Raw genomic sequence first — 18,108 nt, 5'->3', positions numbered from 1 at the left:
ACTTTCGCGGCCACTATTACTCTCTGTTACTTGTGCTTATTCATTAATCTGTGGTATTTTCCAGAACGGCTAAAGAGTATTGAATGCAAAAGATGAATAAACCTATTCTGAGGTTGGTATCAGAACATTAAAACTGAAGTTAATGATCTAAATCTTTGTCCCCTTATCTGTAAAAGGGATGTAATATCTGCTACTGAAGTTTTCTCTAAAGATTCAATGAGATAATAAGCATAAAGCACTCAATTCAGTGCCTGATCCATAGCTAGTCCTCAAAAAACAAAAACAAACAAACAAACAAACAAACAAAAAAACACTGTATTACTCTGAAGGTAAGAAAGGAAAAAATAACTATTGCTCTTATGATGCAAATGATATATCTAAGAGGAGTAGATGAAATGTAGTGGTTTCCTTTGTGGTGGTATGATGGGGTAGTTCTCACAGGACCTACTAATGAAAAACATTTTCTCCCAAAGACAGTTTTCTAGTGATTCTAATATGTTCACATAGCAATAAACAGACTTATTAATTTTGGTACACCCTGTCCAGAAGGACAACACGTAGGTGCTATTAAAGCACAGAGCACGACTCTGAAGAGACCTCATTAGCGCCCAGACGCTTTATATCATCACTGGTTCATATTTCTAGGGCTTCGAAAATCAACTTAAGGCTCAAAGAGACACTTTATCTGGGACCATCCAACTTCTCAGAGGTTTCTTTTCAAATTTAATTATGTGATAGTGCTGAAAAATTCAAAGTAATAGCACTTTCTCTGGTCATGAATATTTCTAAATAGCTTGAGATTTCATTGTCTCTTTGAATATTTTATAACTACAGACTTTTCCAGATCAACCGAAATCATTTTCTGTTTGCGTCTTTGTCTGTCTGTCTGTCTGTCTTTCCTTCTCTGCTTCTGCCTCTCTACCCCTCTCCAGTCCTGTGAAGGAGATAAGAGATATATGATTTTTCTTGCCTTCCCTCCTTGGCCATTCTGTTCATTCATTTATTCACTTAATAAATGATTAACGGGCTCACATAAACTAGAGTTTGGGGATATACAACTGATTAAAGCAAATATGAATTTTACCCTCTGCCCTCATCTAGCTTTCCCTCAAGTTTTCATTCAGCCTTTGGAAATATTCAGCCCAGGGCAGTAACAATAAGTATGTCCTTCCCCAATCATTCAGGTTTCAAACTGAGGAAGCGGCGTATCACCAATGAGCCCACTGGAGGCTCTGGGGGCACTGGGAACTGCCCTCACTTACTGGAAGCCATTCCCTGTGAAGAGCCATCCTGCTATGACTGGAAAGCAGTGAGGCTTGGAGACTGTGAACCAGACAATGGAAAAGAGTGTGGCCCAGGCACCCAAGTTCAGGAGGTGGTGTGCATCAACAGTGATGGTGAGTCGGGCAGGTGCCTCTACCCTGTTGGCAAATGTCTTTTCAACCTTGGCGCTATGCCTTCACTTAGTTAAAATCTCCTGTCCCTTCATCAAAATGCGCTCCCCGTACAAATGCAGAAATAGCTGCTTCTTTCTTTCTTCTTTCCTCCCTTCTTCCTTTTTGCTTTCCCTCTCTCTGTTCTTCCTTCTCTCTTTCCCTTTTTCTCTTTCTTTCCTTTTTTCTTTTCTTCCTTCTTTTTTTTTTTTTGTTTCTTTTTCTTTTCTTACCCCCTATTTCTTAGCCTCTCAATCTCTCTCTCTCTCTCTTTCCAATGGTGGCAATGAGGAGGTTCTTTGAACAATCACAGGGTATTTTTTAATTTGAAAGCAGGTAACATAGAATAAAAATTAAATCCTCATCAAGGCAATGAATTTTAAATTGCCATTTAAAAATAGCATGGAGGAGCACCTGGGTGGCTCAGTTAGTTAAACATCCAACTCTTGATCTCGGCTCAGGTCTTGATTTCTGGGTGGTGAGTTCAAATCCTGTGTCAGTCTCCACCCTGGGCATGGAACCTACTTTAAAAAAAAATTAGCCTGGAAAGGTAACATTTTCTAAGTGGGCATTTTTAATTTGCCAAAATATTTAAACAAAGAAGGATTGCAAGAATTCGTTGACTTGACTCAAGATGCCTTTATTTTCTGCTCTGATATTGTGTCTTAGGATGTAATTTAATTTCCAGACAACTAAGCCACATGGCCTATTGTGGTCTAGGTTCCTGAATCAACCTCTGACTCCTGCCCCACTCCCACCCCACACCTCCCCAGCCCCACCCAGGAATGTCCTAGAAGTACTGTGATGGTGATTTTCCACAAGATTCCTTTCCTAAACCATAAGAATTGCCATAAAAAATCATAATAATAAAATTTTTTTTAATTACCTTAGACTTTCATAACTGATTTTTGTTTGATAAAATATACTGTCTTGTTGTTACTCTGATGTAAGATTTTTTTATATTCTTTCCATGAATGCTGCTACTATTTTGGGGAGATCCCCTTACGCTTCAGTAATCTCTGAGTCACACTTAGGAAACATAGAGCTCCTCACAACATAGTTTAAAACCTTTGACTAAGATCATCTTTAAGGGTCCTTTCAACTCTCGAATGCTGTGACTCTGCACATCAGAGCAGCATGAGCACCAAGCCCCAGGGTCCCATGATTTGACAGTTTATGCGGTTTACAGCATATGCAGAAACATTCTGGTGCCCCCTCAGGGGCAGTGGAACATCTGGTAACCGTCATATTTCCTTCCATCCTATTTTCTTCCAGCAAGCAGAATTGTTTCCTCCTGTGACTCAGTCACTGTTCAGTAGAGAAAGATACTCTCTGGGGTAAGACATGGACAGACCCTGCTAGTACTGAGAAATTAGCCTTTCGACTTTGAGACGTACAGTGTTGTCTTTGTCCAGGGACCAACATCATCAAGCAGGACAGCATTGGGTAAAATCCAGACCGGCACTTGAGGTGGAAAGGCAGAAAAGGGGATTATTGCTTCAGATATTTTAGGATGAATTTTATGTTTTTTTCTAGATTTACTGCTTTTCATAGATAATTACCCATGATACATCCTCTCTTTAGCTCTTACCCAGTTCTACTCTAAAGGGAAAGAAAAGAAGGACATTGACTTCTAATGGGGAAAAGAAGCAAAAGAATTGCATTTATCCATCTACTTCAAATCTTTGTGTGGATTAGATGGCAATCTATGTTTTCTTCTTTCTGAGTTGCTTTGAAAATAATGAGTCATGTTTATTTCAGCATCACTGGTATCTCCCTTACTGATACTTCTTACTAATTTTTTTCCTAAATTCAAAATTTTTTCATGTCCTTCTCTAGACCTGGGGATCCCACACTTTGTATAAGGTGTATGGGAGTAAACTAAGATGACCAAAAAAAAAAAAAACTCCAATAAGATAGAAAAGTTCCTTGTGCATGGAACTTCTGCCTAAATATTATTAAATGAAAAATCAGAAGATCAATGATCTTCTTGGGTGTTTGTACAAATTCAGTGTATTTTAAATACACAGAGGAACTGGCTATCTTAAAAATATCCATAGTTGATTTTTATTTTGTCAGCTAAAAAATATTTCATGACACAAGTAATCACCCCCTAAATTATCTTATGGAACGCTAAAACACGAAAATACAGGCAGAGGAAGGAGTTACGTATGTCTTGTTATTTTGAGAAATAATGTACCTTATATCCTAAAACACGCATTGGTAGTTCCCAGGATGCCTCAGCTGGTCTCACTTTGCCTATATCCCAGAAAGAGTGAATTAAGGAAAAGAAGTATGCTATTGATATTCAATTTGTTGTTATTGTCCTTTATCAGGACATGTCTTTCCTCATTAAATTTTACTTTCTGACATGAATTTGTTATGGTGCAACTCAGTATTTTAACTGGCTTAACTACGGAACTGCATAAAATCAGGGCAGTTCTTCATCATTATAAATTCTCGAGGCTGCTCAAACTTGTATATGCTGAAACCTAATTGTGCTGATAGAACAGAGCAAAAGCTGGAGACTTGTAAATACTACTCCAGTATTATCATGTGGTCACCTGGTAAGTGTTTAGCAGCTGCACCAAATGTTGTTTTGTAATTAAATCGAACCCAGGGAATTAAAGTTGATTAGTTGTACAGACTCTACCCCTAGGCCTGGCTGCAGCTATAGATTTTGTTTTATAATTAAGTTAAAGCTCAACTAGGGAAATGAAAAAATTAGAGCCTGTGAATGTTAGCAAATAATAAAAAGGCTTTTTTTTTCTCTCCCACGTTCCTCACAAAATTCACAACTTTGTTAGCGACCTCAAAGCATTTGAAGCCTCTTTTCTTTTTCCTGAAATATCCTCTGCCCAGGCTTCCTGAGATCATTAGTATTTGTTGCTGGTTATTATTCACTTTTCCAATTGTCTTTCAAGAAGCAGGATTGGGGAAGGGTTTTGAGAATACTCAGGAGGAATTTTACATAGATTCTCTGACAGACAGAAGGTATAAACAGAAATGTGAGACAAAAGAGAACTCAGAAGACAATTAGACTCCACAAAAAGAGATAAATATGTGATGTGTAGTAGAAAAAATATCGCTCATAATTTAAGGATCGTCAGAAAAGCAGTTCCCAATCTCTGAGCACAAATATAGGAATTATTCCAAACGTCTGATGGTGACATTGTGGTTGGGAAGAGGAGTGATCCTGGAGTTTTGTGGACTTTTAAGAAAAACTAAAAGCTGCCCTATTTCTATTTTTGTGAAATTTGTGTGTTTTATTTAAAGGCATAAATTTGGTGGGACAAGAGTACTTTTAGGACTCTTGGTTGGTATAGTAACTAATTGGTTGTTTAGAGATAGAACAAAGCAAGACTTTTTAGGCTGAGAGTGGAAGAGAAAAATCCATTGTCTTATTGATTACTTAAGGAGACTATAAACCAAATATTGTTTGCACATAGCCCTCTTCTCTGTTGAAAAAAAATGATGCCACCCATATCACATTACTATGTGCTCTATTTCAGATATGAGAATGTCAAAGCCACAGTTTTGTATTTTGTTTTGGTATTACAGTATAAGCAGTGAACTTCAGCAGTTTCAAAATGCCTACCACTCTTACGCTACACTTCTTAGTCTTTCCACATCAGCAAAAGCTAACATGTAACCACTGACATTGACGTGTGTGACTCACATTCATACCTGACAGATTTTTATGAAAACAAAATACAATATTTCTGTGGAAGTAAATCAATACAATTCATCATTACATTGCTCCTAAAGGCACAGTAGAAATAGCAGTGACCAGCCAGGGCCCTCAAAGTATACCATGTTATTCACAGAGCACTGTGGTTCTGGCTCACCTTCTTCCTCTTCCATTGGGTAAGACAAGTCATGTCAACATTTAAATAAATGAAAATGCCATTATTATATGGATAACCTGTAATCACTCTGATTTGTTAAAATCAGCTGACTTGAAATGTCACTAACAACAAATAATTTCCGTACACCCAAAACTTGATTGTAACACACCATTGGATGATGCCACTCTGGTTAAAAATTATTGAATTATTAAGAACGTATGCCAACAGATGCCTCATGTACAAATGGAAGTACTACATCAATAATGTAAATGGATATAAGATACATTATGTATATATTCATTTTACTCGGCTATTTTTTCAGTTTACCCTGTGAGATGCTAGATCCATTCTTGCAAAGAGTGTTCTGGATCCCCCAGTATCAGAATCTCCTTAAGTATGCTATGAACTCAGAATCCTCAGTCTTCTTTTCTACAGACCCAATGAATGCAGTCTGTGCAGGCAAGTCCCAGAAAGTGCATTTTTATGCAGCTCCCTAGATTGTTGCCATGTACAATGAAGTTTATGAACCAGTCTACTACAATAAGAAAAGGATTGTTTCAGTGGAGCAAGGCTCAACTCTGTTACCCAAACACTGTCAGCACCAGAGCAAACTGATTTGATTTGGAAAATGCTTTAAAAGACCTGTGAATAAGAATACATTGAGATTAGTAGTGAGGCATGCCTTTACAGTAAGTTTTTCTGCCTCTTTTGGAACCACTTCTGTATCTCATCAGAAGTGCCAAAAGAGCCAGCTGTAAAAAACAGGAGATGATGATATTAATGTTCAGGGCCCTGGCTTGTCACGTGACTGCGTATTCTTTCTGAAATATTATAGTCCGAATTTCTTCCTTCTGGAATGAGCTGTGCATCCATACTTGAGTAGAGGGAAGGAAAGACTTGAATACTATTTCTTTCCTAAGTACTTCATGCCATACTTCTTTTTTCCCACATGTTCAGTATTAAGAGGAATATAAGGAAGGGGCTATCGTTTCAATATCTTGAGGTAAACACAGGAGTAAACATCTAGAAAACATTGAAAATCTTAAAACCTTTGGAAGGCAAGACTCAGTGTAGGGAAAGATGGAGTGAGGTACTGCTCTATTTTATTTTAAACCTTGTAGTATATTTGTGTCCAATTTATAAATTGTATAAACATGGAATTATTTTGTCCAAATATGTATTTATTAAGAAAACAGTGTGGAGGGGGACAGAGGTATGTGGAATGAGAAGTTAAAGAATGGGGAGCAGTTGGGGCCCCTGGGTGGCTCAGTGGGTTAAGCTTCTGCCTTCGGCTCGGGTCATGATCCCAGGGTCCTGGGATAGAGCCCCGCATCGGGCTCTCTGCTCAGCAGGGAGCCTGCTTCCCTTCCCCTCTCTCTGCCTGCCTCTCTGCCTGCTTGTGATCTCTGTCAAATAAATAAATAAAATCTTAAAAAAAAAAAAAAAGAATAGAGAGCAGAGTATTCCAAGAATAGGAAGAGAGATTATAATAGTTTATAGTTGAGACTAATATTTTGACTAATTGAGAGTATTCATAAGCTCTCTTGGAAGCATAAGCCAGGTTATGATGCACACAGTTTATTAAGGATATGCTCCCAGGAGAAACCAGTAAGAGGAGCGGGAGTAAAGAAGCAAAATCGAGAAGAGGAAATGTGTGTTGGGTTCCCAAGACTGCAATATGGTCCTGCAATTCACTAGAAGGACTCATAGAACTCAACACAGAGTCATACCCAGAAATATGATCTTTTACAGTGAGAAAATACAAAGTGTGAGAAAATACAAAGTAGAATCAGCAAAGGGAAAAGGCACATGGGGCAAAGTCTAGAGGAAACCAAGCACAAGTTTCCAAGGGTCCTCTCCCCATGGCATCACCAATGCATTGCGACAGACCACGTGCAGCATTGTCTTCAGGGAAGCTCATCTGAGTCTAGGTGTTCAGGTTTATGTTGGGGGTCAGCCATGTAGTCACTCTCTGCTAAGCTCATAAAAAATATTCTAGACTCTTAGAAGGAAAGTACATGACCGGCCTAAACCACATTGCTTGTGCAAATACTTTAAGTACAGTGATCAACACTTCTCATTTTGAGAATAGTGGAAGTCTCCAGGAACTTAAGTTCCCAGATGCAAGCCAGGGGTCAGCCTAGTGAACAAGACTGTCTAAGGGTGACACTCTTGGGCCTGCTGGGTTAACTGTTTTGCACAGGAAAACAGCGAAGTTGCAGACTCACTGATACTCTGGAGTTTAAATTAAACCACAAAGGTTGTGATTTTAGGAAAAAAGAAGCTGGGCTTTTTAAACTTGCACTGGTCACCCGTTGGCTCACAGCTGCTGCAGGAAGGAGGAAGATGGGGCCCAGAAACTTCTAGTTCTCTCTATTAGTCAGACGACTCTAGTGCCCAGGGTAATTCGCCTGAAGGTCAATATGAGATATTAGCCCCAGAATCTGAGAGATGGGTGCAAAGATCCAGGAGTAAAAAGGGTCCCAGGAGTTCCAAGCTCTGCAACAATATTGTCCAGGAAGAGATTCAGTTATGGTGGGGAAGGTTTATAAATGTTATGTGTACTAAGCAAACCTAAAACCTTATGATTGTGTCTTTAGTACCACTACAGAGGAATATCCATGAGGATACGCATTTTCCAATTTAGGAAAATGATTTGGTGGGACATTTTGGTTGACAGATATATGTACTCTTTATATTGCCTGATTAATAACAAGAGAAGAGCTGAGTTCTGCAAAATAAAATAGAATATTTAAGCTACCTGTAGCAGTATGGAGAGAGATGTATGGAGCTTGGGGATTGATAAAAAGATGTGAGGAGGGTCTGAAAGAAGTGAGAGAAATGATCTCAATGAAGACAAAGTTTGAGGAGGGTCACAGCTAACTAGAAACACCCTTTAGTATGAAATAGGTTTCTTTAGGATGGTACAATTTTCTTGAGGTCATTATTAATAACCACCCCCGTTGTTCTACTAAGTATCCTGCTTTGAAAAGCAAATGATCACCCTAGGAATGACTGATGGAGGCAAAAATTTGGAATGAGAAGTTTTAGGAGAAATATTAGCTTCGTGAAAACCCCAACAGAAAATGAAGACAGGGAGGATCTACAGCCACTTAAGAGGCTGCTGAATTCCCCAGCCAAATTCAAGTAATTCTATTTGAATTTTAATGGAAAAATGAAACTTCAAAAGGCTGAAAAAAAGCAACAGATACTGAGATTGTTTAATATTTGAAGATGTTAGACTATTTTTTTGAGAACATAAAGAGCCTAGTCATAAATATTTTTGTTCCTTTCCACCAGGAGAATAAATTTTGTGCTGTATTTTGTCATAATTATTTATCAATGACGGACGAGAAGTGAGAGTTAGGGAAACTTAAGTTACAATTTGTGTAATTTTAGAAGAGAAACTAACCTAAGTCAGATTGACTTCTAAAACTTTGGTGAGAATTCCAGGTTCAGATCAATTCAAATGTCTGTAGACCTAGATGAGAACACAATTTCAAAAGCAGGATCACTATCTGGAACTGGAATCTGCTTCTTAACACAAATTACACAGCCATTACATGGAAAAGCCGATCTTTTAAATGCAAGAATATGTCCTATAACTGAATTGTTTTTCCATAATTTAAGCAATAAATCAACTAAGAAGTTCCCCTTCCTGGAGAATGCCATGCCATTTAATGTGTTTGGAATATAATTAGGTTGGATGTTTGTACTAACCACAATTTTATTTTGGCTTAAAAAATCTAGCATAGGATAACCTGATCTGTCTACCGTGGTGTGCGTGTGTGTGTGTGTGTGTGTGTGCGTGTGCGTGTGCACACGCACGTATGTATTATATTTTAATACACTGCTTTTTTTCTTGTTTTTTTTTTAAGATTTTATTTATTTGTGAGAGAGAGACAGATATAGGTACAGAGATAGTGAGGGAGCATGAGCCAGGAGGAGAGGGGGAAATAGGTTCCCCACTGAGCAGGGAGCCCAATGCAGTGCTCGAACCCAGGACCCTGGGATCATGACCTGAGCCAAAGGCAGACACTTAACCAGCCAAGCCACCCAGATGCCCCTATTTTGATATATTGTTAATAAAAATTATTTTTTGTTTTTAAGGAAACCATCTGGATTGAGCCAGTGTTCTTTTGCACTTAAATGTCTTAGTGAAGAATAGGGCTTTATAAAGAATTTTCTTTTTTTTAAAAGTAAGGGAGAATTAGTGGAAGCCTCAGATGAGGCTAAATAAGTTAAATAAGCAATAGTTTACTTACCACTTTATAAGATACAACATAAATTTCCCACTAAGTGCTACCTATCACTTCAAATAGGAAATATAAGAAAAAAAATAAAGACAAAAAGCCTTTCACTTTATCATAGGTAGTCAAGCACCTTTACAAAACCCAAGGCAGTCAGTTTACTTATAGCTGCATCAGTAAAGACCAGTATGGGTGGAAGGGACACTTTCAGTCAAATTAGACAGAAGCTGAATTTTTAAACCCAACAGCTGCATCTCTTTCCTTACATTATCCTTTGTTTGCTTCTTCATCTCTGCTTATCTCTTATCGCCTGTCAGACTTTGTCTTCCCATGACCTCATGGATTTTACTTTCTTCTGATTCCTTTCCTACCTCTCAGGCCATGTATCACTTAACTCTTACCGGCTAACATATCACCTTAAAACTCACTGGCTGAAAACAAAACCAATTCAGATTTTCCATGATTCTGGGACTTTCCAGTTCAGGTTTCATCTGGGCTCATTTATGGAGGTTTGGCTATGACTAGAAGGTCCAAGATGGCCTCCCTCATGTATTTCGGAATTGGTACTGTGTGCCGAGGCACATTGGTGCTTCTCCACTTGGACTTTCTTCCTCCTATAACCTAGACCAGCTTTCTTAAACGGCAGTTTGGGGGCATTGCTCTGACAGGACAAAAACAAGCTGGCAGACTCTCGAGCTGCACGTTGTCACTTCTGCAACATTCTCTTGGTCAAAGCAAGTCACAGTGATGACTCAGATTTCATGGGTAGAGAAATAGACTCCATCTCCTGATGAGATACAAAGAATTATGGTAAAAAATTTAATTTGTTACAGTCCACCATCTTGTCTCAATTGTTTTCATTCCTCCCACAGGCAAAGTACAGCCCGTCCTAACCCAAGAACACCAAGATTCCCATACAGTTATATCAGTCACCATTTCATGACCTGCATCTGATTCAGATATAGAAGACTCTTGTCAGATACAGCAGTTGGGTGTGGCTATTCTTTTATCTTCATTGATTGATCAATTGCACATGTGATTTTTTCCCCCACAAGGAAACTTATCATAAAGTCTCTTCTGTATACTTCAAAATAACTTAATATTGTCCATTAGTCATAGATTTTTTTAGGAAAAAATATACAATATAAAAAATACATAAAATATTTTAATGTAATCTTGTTTGATTAACTTAGAATTATAGAATTTGCCATCTTAAACAGAATTGTGGTTTGTATTTTCCACATCGTACCATACACGTACACCAAAAACCATTATTATTTTAGAAAATGAGACTAGAGTACTAACCTTTAAAATTCTTTTGACCAGTTAGGGCTTTTGTCCCTAACTGGTATATTTCCAGTCCTTTCTGTTTTCTAAAACTGTATTTTATCATGATGCTTAAATTTTCTTCCTACTAATTAAATCCTATATCCAGAAACCTTCCCTGTGAGCTTACAAAGGTCTTTCGATATTGTTTTTCTTTCTTTTTATTTTCTCTTGAAAATAATCCAATCTTACAGAACCTTTGAGTTTAACTGAATGTCTGCAGAATTTTTTAAGGTGCCAAAAAATGGAAAATATGACTTTCATTTTAAAAGACACTTTAATTTCCGGAGACCATAAAAATTTGAACCATTCAGGTAATTTATTAAAAAAAAAAATAGAACCCTTATGTCCTTAATTGAAGGCACACATGTTTTCAAGATCTTATTCTGTACTAGTGTGGTGCTTTACACAAAGTAAAACAGTTCCCTCTGAGATAAAGACTTCATATAATCAGTTCATGTTACCTATCACAAATAACCCGATTTCATATTAAAATTGGAACTCTTTTGTGTCTAGGGTGTGATCTATTAACTAGGATCCAAGGCCTCTTAACTAGAAAGATATCTCCCCCTCATTCTGTCCACATATACAACATATAGTGATATAACAGAGAACAGAAAATCAGAATGGATTCTCCCATTCAAAAATGAGAAAAATCAGAAGCATTCGGAAGTGTCCAGTCTTCATCAGTTCTGAAATCCAGCCTGTTGCCTCTTTACCAGGGACAGGGGAATTCCTTGATCCTAGCCTGTGTTTGTTCTCTGAAAGTCGTTCTCCAGTCCGACATTCTCCTTGCCTCTTTGGTCTTCACTCTGGGTTCTTGTATTTTCCATAAATGTCTTACCCTTTTTATAAGATATGGCTTCTATTTGAAGCTGATGAGCTTTCTCAGTCTGACTCCCACTCATATAAATCAGAGCCCAGGAGCCTTTCTTTCATTTTGAGTTGTTTCAATTTCTCGAAGACTAAGTTGGCAGTGTTTTAACAATACAACACTTAATGCTTTGGGTTTCTTATGAATCTCATTGGAGATCACTCCATGTCCCAAAAGCCATTTCCATAATTTACTTAATTTGTTTTTGAGAAAAGCCTCTCTTTAGTTTGGACCATGGATGAGGCTACTTTAAGATTTTTAGAAGCCTTTTGTATAACTGAGAGAGTCTTCTAGGAATCACTTAACTATTTCTGAGGTATTATCAAAGAACTTTTAGCTACATCCTTAAATTGATTTTTACCTTAGGCCATTTATTACTCTGAAAATCTTTTGCCAAATGACTAGAGGTGAAAAACCATTCTATTTTCCATTTCAGCCACTATGGCAGCATATAAATTCCATTTGCACACAGAATTTTTCCTTCTTAGTTTATTTCTCTCCTTATAGCATATCATCCTCTAGAGGAAAAATTAAATGGACATTTTTAACATTTTTCCTGAAAATATCCTTATCTGTATCCACAGGTTCATTAGACACATTTTCCACCTTTACAAGTTTCCTTAAGTAATTAATTGTTTTGCCACTTTTTCATCAGTATGTGACACGAGATTCTCTGTCTCCATCCTCCATTAAACATCTTCTCACCAACTTTCAGCTTTTACCCCCCCAAAGTCTCAAAGTCATTGCTTCATGTTTTAGGTTTTTGTTAAAGCAGCACCCCATTTCTAGGTACTAAGGTTTTTGTCAGATATATATGCTGTGTAATATACCACCCTACACTTAATGATTTAAAATTTTTTTTTCTCTCTCAATTCTATTGCTTGGCGGGGCAGTTCTGGAATCATTGGTGCAGCTATGTTCAGCCAGAAGGATGGTGTAACTGGGACGTCTAAGTTGGCCTCCTTAATATCAATGAAGTTACCTCATTTTTTTCTCCATGTGTTCTGTCATCTGGTAGTGCACAGTGGCTTCTCTTCAAGGTGATCTCAGGACACTGTTCCAATAGGGCAAAACAGATGAATGATCTCTTCATTTTTGGGTTCTGGGATAATCATAAAATCACTTCTACCATGTTCTTTGGGTCAAAGTACGTTGGAAGGCCAGCCAGATTCAAGGTATAGTAGAATCAGTTATATGTTTTGATGGGAGGTTCTCAGAATTTGTAGATATATTTAATCTATGCAGGCTACTTATTCTGTTTGATATATATTCACATATATATATCTCTGTGTGTGTGTGTGTATTTTTAAAATTTTTTCCCCCTCTGCTTCTTCCTTAAATGATAACATTCCCTTTCGACCTTCTGCTATAAAGCTCTATTCAGAAGCCCCAACTGCAACCTGCTGATATTTCAAAGGCAGTATGTACCAAAGTCAGATCCATCATCTTTCCTTCAAAGTTGGTTTCTCCTCCAGTGTTTCTAACCTAGTTCACAGCACCACAATTTGCTCAGTCCTGATAGAGTGGCATCTGTGAAGAGACACGAAAGTAGGAAAATCCTATGAAAATCTGGGAGGATAATGTTCTAGGCCTAAGGAGCACCAAATGCAAGACCTTGAGGTAGGAACGTCTTTGAATCTGAGAACAAGGCAGCCAGTGTGTTTGCAGTAGTGTGGATTAGAGAAAGCATAGTAAGGGATGAGGTCAGAGAGGATAAACGGAGTTATATCCTTTGTCTTTGTCTTTTACTCTCAGATGAGAATCTGTTAGAGGATGTGAACTAACAAGTGTCAGAAGTGACTTGTGTTTTTAAAGAATAACTCATGTTGCTTTTGTATCAGGTTTTTCTTCTTCTGGAATTACAAGTCTACTACCATAAATCCTCTCTTGATTATGCCATTTACATGCTTAAAATCTCTTGTTGGCTGCCATGGTGTTGCTTTTTTACATAAAGTTCAAAGCCCTTTGGGAATGACGGAATGTCTCCTCAGTTTCATCCTGCTCTTTTACCAGTTGCCTTTTCTGCCCTTCTGTTGGTTACACCATTGTACATTTTACAGAATTCGGTGATTTATACTTTATTGTTGCCTACTATCCCTTCTATACTGGTACTTACTATGGGGTAGGGATCAGCCCTTATTTTTTTTTTATACAGATTTCCTAGTGCTGTTTCACATTGCAGATTGTCAATAAATCTCTGATTCATGGCTAATTTCTAGCTTTCTTTTATCCATAAACATCATATCTTTTCAGGAAATGCCTCACAGTTTCTCCTTAAGTAAATTTTTGTTATTGCTCCCACCACAAATTCAAACTTTGCCTACCAGATGTCAGGCAAAGCACGACACCGAATTGCACACTCTATTACCATCTCAATATGCCTTCAAATTCTATTACGCTTAAGTCCCAGAACACCAGAGCAAAACAGCTACTGCATTTGCATAAGAGAAAAAAACCCAGAATGTTCATAAAATCTTATAATCTTGAGGATCCCTCTCACAGCATGTTATCATTTGACTGATTTTTGTTGAGATTCAATTATCTGAAACCCAGTCACTGAAGTACTGAGTATAGGTTCAAATGCTAACTTTATTACTCTTTTTGTCAGGTAATTTAAATCCCCTGTGACTAAGTTTTCTCATCTGTAAGATACAAATAGTACAATTACCTACTCATAGTATTGTTGTAGAGTACACATGAGTTAATATAGGTTAAGTGCTAAGAAGTGTGCCTGACACATAATAAAAACTGTTTTAAGTATTCACTGTTACCTATCATTCATCTGAGATGAGTTCAGTAGCAAAAAAGTTAACCAAGCACAAAGATCCTTCTTTTTTCTTTGTTTGGCTAAGTATAAGAATTTTATTACTTACCTATATTGATCAAATGATTTAAAGTCCATCTCACTTATTTTCATAACACCCTCACTAAATTAGGGTACTTATTTTCAAAGCATACATATGTATGTATGTATCTGTATATTGACTTAAAGAAATGGATGCCTAATTTTTATTCTCTTAGATATCAAAAAATAATAATGGTAAATTCCATAATAGAAAATCATATCATCTATTTCACTTGTTAAATTCCATAATAGAAAATCTTTTTACCCACTTCCTAGATTAAGGACATAGACCTCTGAATTGATGTTTCTTTTTTTTCCACTTGACACATATTATTGATTCAGACTAGTATTGAGCTAGTAATGTTTCCTGAAGAGAACCAAGATTATTTCAGTGCTATCAAACTTTGAAAATTAATTCTTATAACAATTTGATATTAACTTTAAAGTAGATTATACCTGTGCATTTGTTATTTGTATGATGTTAAAAATGCACTAAATATGTCACACAGAGAAAGTTGTAGTTTTTCTTTCCTTAGCAAGATAACAAGCTACTGACTGTAGCCAGAAATTGGACTTTACTTATATAACATCAGACAAGATTTTCATGGAATGGCAATTAAATATAATGAGAAAAGAACTCTGTAGTAATCTTTGAACGTCAAAACTACTGGTACTTAGCACTGCATTATGTGGGAGCTGGAGAAAATATATCTTCCCCCCAAAGTCACCAAAATCCATACAAGGAAGTGAAAGAGAAGATGCTACTTAGCTGTGATAAATCTGAGATATATTATCTTAGGGACACCTATTTTGAAACAGGGAATGAAGTATGAAAAACCTAACATTGTAGTGCTTTTTTTTGACTTTCAATTTTGCCAATACACTGAAACAGCATAAAGAATTTTAAGTAAATTAGTAAAAATTTTAAATCTTATATCTTAAAATTTTAAATATTTGAGCAAAAGAAATTGCTGAATTGATAGAAAAATCTTAAAAGGTATATATTAATCATGTGTTGTTTGCCTTGTCAACATTCATTCATTCTCTTCTCTCATCAGCTGTGTCTTCAGATTTTTTGGGGGGGGGATTCATCTACTCCCTAAACCTATTCACAAGGCATGCTAGGATTGATCACATCTCCCAGCCAAAGTTGGATCCCATCTACCTGGCTATAGTGATCATTAAAGATGAATATGAGCCAGTCTGGGCTAGGGCGAGCAAGAGAGAAAATACCCAAGAACTTGTGCAGAAATAACCAAAAGAAACATTGGCGCAGGCCAGTGTCACTACATAACATTGATAATATAAAAGGCAGAGAGGAGAGATGAAGGCGTTTATTGGTATGTTTTGAGCTATTGGCTCTACTTTCACCGCAGGCCATTTTTAATCCTTACCCAAACCATTTTTTAAACCAGGAAAGTCTCGTCATTATTTTTAACCCAAAGAGCTCTAACTGATACGGAAAAAAGACTGGGAAGACAGTCCTTGCTTTGATTGAGTGACTAGCTGGCTTGTACTCCCAGATGTATCCAAAATTCACCACCAAACAAGTATTCACTCCACTTTTTCCTTAAGAATATATCTAAGAAAACATTTGCAAAATCCCTAGAGTATACTAAAAAGGGTCTAATGAAGCTCTTCCATATGAGTTTTTACAGAAGATTTCTCATTAGAAAGAATTCAGGTAATAGTCTGGTTGGAAGAGAAAATTGTTTTGTTTCTGCAGAGCATTTGATGTTAGATTAAAGAAACATCAATTGTCCTTACCAGAACAGAAGTAGGCCAAGAGAAGTAGTGGAGTGTCTAAAGTGCCACAAGTCATCTTTTTTTTTTTTTTTTTGGTTACTATTTTTATAAAAGCTTTTTTCATTCCTATTCTCTTCCACCCTTTTTTTAAATTGGTAGTAATACATTTTTTAATTGAAGCATAGTTGACTCAATGTTACATTAGTTTCATCTTTTAATTGAAGCATAATTGAGACAATCTTACATTAGTTTTAGGTGTACAGCGTAGTGATTCTGTAACTCTGTTATACAATGTTCACCACAACTGTAGCTATCATCTGTCACCAAACAACACTGTCACCAAACAACATTCCCTATGCTGTTCCATTCATCCCCATGACTTAATTCATTCCATAACTGGAAGCCTGTATCTGCCACTCCTTTCACCTGTTTTGCTCATCCCCGACCACTCCCCACTCTGGCAACCATCAGAAAGTTCTCTGTATTTATTGTTTTGGGTTCATTTCTGGTTTTTTGTTTGTGTGCTTATTTGCTTTAGGGTTATTTTAGAATATACACACAATATACACAATACACACACACACACACACGCACGCACACACACACACACACAAACACATATATATATATCAATAAAGTCATTTATTTTTCTTTCCTTGGCACATTTCACATAGCGTAACACCCTCTGAGTCCATCCATGTGGTCACAAATGGCAAGATCTCATTCTTTCAATGGCAGAGTAACATTCCTGTGTGTGTGTGTGTATCAGTCACACCTTTTTTTAATCCACTCATCTTGGTAGACACTTAGATTGCTTCCATGTCTTAGCTCTTGTGAATAATGCTGCAATACCCATAGGGGTGCATATATTTTTTTCAAATTAGTATTTTCAATTTGGGATGTAAATAACCGGTTGTGGAATTACTGCATCATATGGCAGTCCTATTTTTTTAATTTTCTGAGGACCCTCCATACTGTTTTCCACAGTGACTGTGCCCAGTTCATGAGGTTTCCCTCTTTCCACATTCTCACCAAGACTTTCTGTTCTCATCTTTCTGATGCTTGCCATTCTGACAGGTGTAAAGTGATATCTCATTGTTTTGATTTGGAATTCTCATAATTAGTAATGAGCATTTCTTCACGTCTCTTGGCCATCTCTATCTTTTTTGGACACATGTCTTTTTAGGTCCTCTGTATATTTTTAACTGGATTATTTGTTTTTGGGGGGTGAAAAGTTGTATAAATTCTTCAGATATCTTGGATATTAACCCTTTAGCAGTTGTATCATTTGCAAATATCTTCTATTCAGTAGGTTGCCTTGTTGTTTTGTTAATGGTTTCCTTTACTGTTGTTAAAGCTTTTTATTTTGGTGTCATCCCAATAGTTTATTTTTACTTTCGTTTCTCTTGTCAGAAAAGACTACCCAGAAAAACGGTGTTAAGATCAACATCCAGGAGATTACTGCCTATGTTTTCTCTAAAGAGTTTTATGGTTTTAAGTCTCACATGTTTAATCCATTTTGAGTTTATTTTTGTGTATGGTATAAGAAAGTGGTCCAGTTTCATTCTTTTGCATGTAGCTGTCCAGTTTTCCCAACACCATTTGTTAATCTTTTTCTCATTGCATATTCTTGACTCCTTTGTCGAAGATTAATTGACCAGGTAATCATGGGTTTATTTCTGGACTTTCTATTCTGTTCCATTGATCTGTTTGTCTGCTTGTACCACACTGTTTTGATTACTGTAACTTTGTAACATATCTTGGAATTTGGGATTGTGCTACTTCC

The 18,108-nt window shown here is 37.0% G+C and overlaps 1 protein-coding gene across 3 annotated transcripts in view; it reads left to right on the top strand.

Moving 5' to 3' along the window:
• THSD7A (thrombospondin type 1 domain containing 7A) overlaps window positions 1-18,108 on the top strand; it is a 465,278-nt gene that overhangs the window by 295,761 nt on the left and 151,409 nt on the right. For all 3 annotated transcript variants that reach the window (XM_004743431.3, XM_004743432.3, XM_004743430.3), the window contains one exon: window positions 1,185-1,397. In XM_004743431.3, the coding sequence (XP_004743488.1) occupies window positions 1,185-1,397 (213 nt within the window). The remainder of the gene's footprint in view (window positions 1-1,184; window positions 1,398-18,108) is intronic.

The sequence above is a fragment of the Mustela putorius genome, unplaced genomic scaffold (genome assembly GCF_011764305.1).
Source record: "Mustela putorius furo isolate JIRA1106 unplaced genomic scaffold, ASM1176430v1.1 tig00003845_pilon_pilon_pilon, whole genome shotgun sequence".
Lineage (NCBI taxonomy): Eukaryota > Metazoa > Chordata > Mammalia > Carnivora > Mustelidae > Mustela > Mustela putorius.
This window is presented reverse-complemented; position numbering and strand designations above follow the sequence as displayed.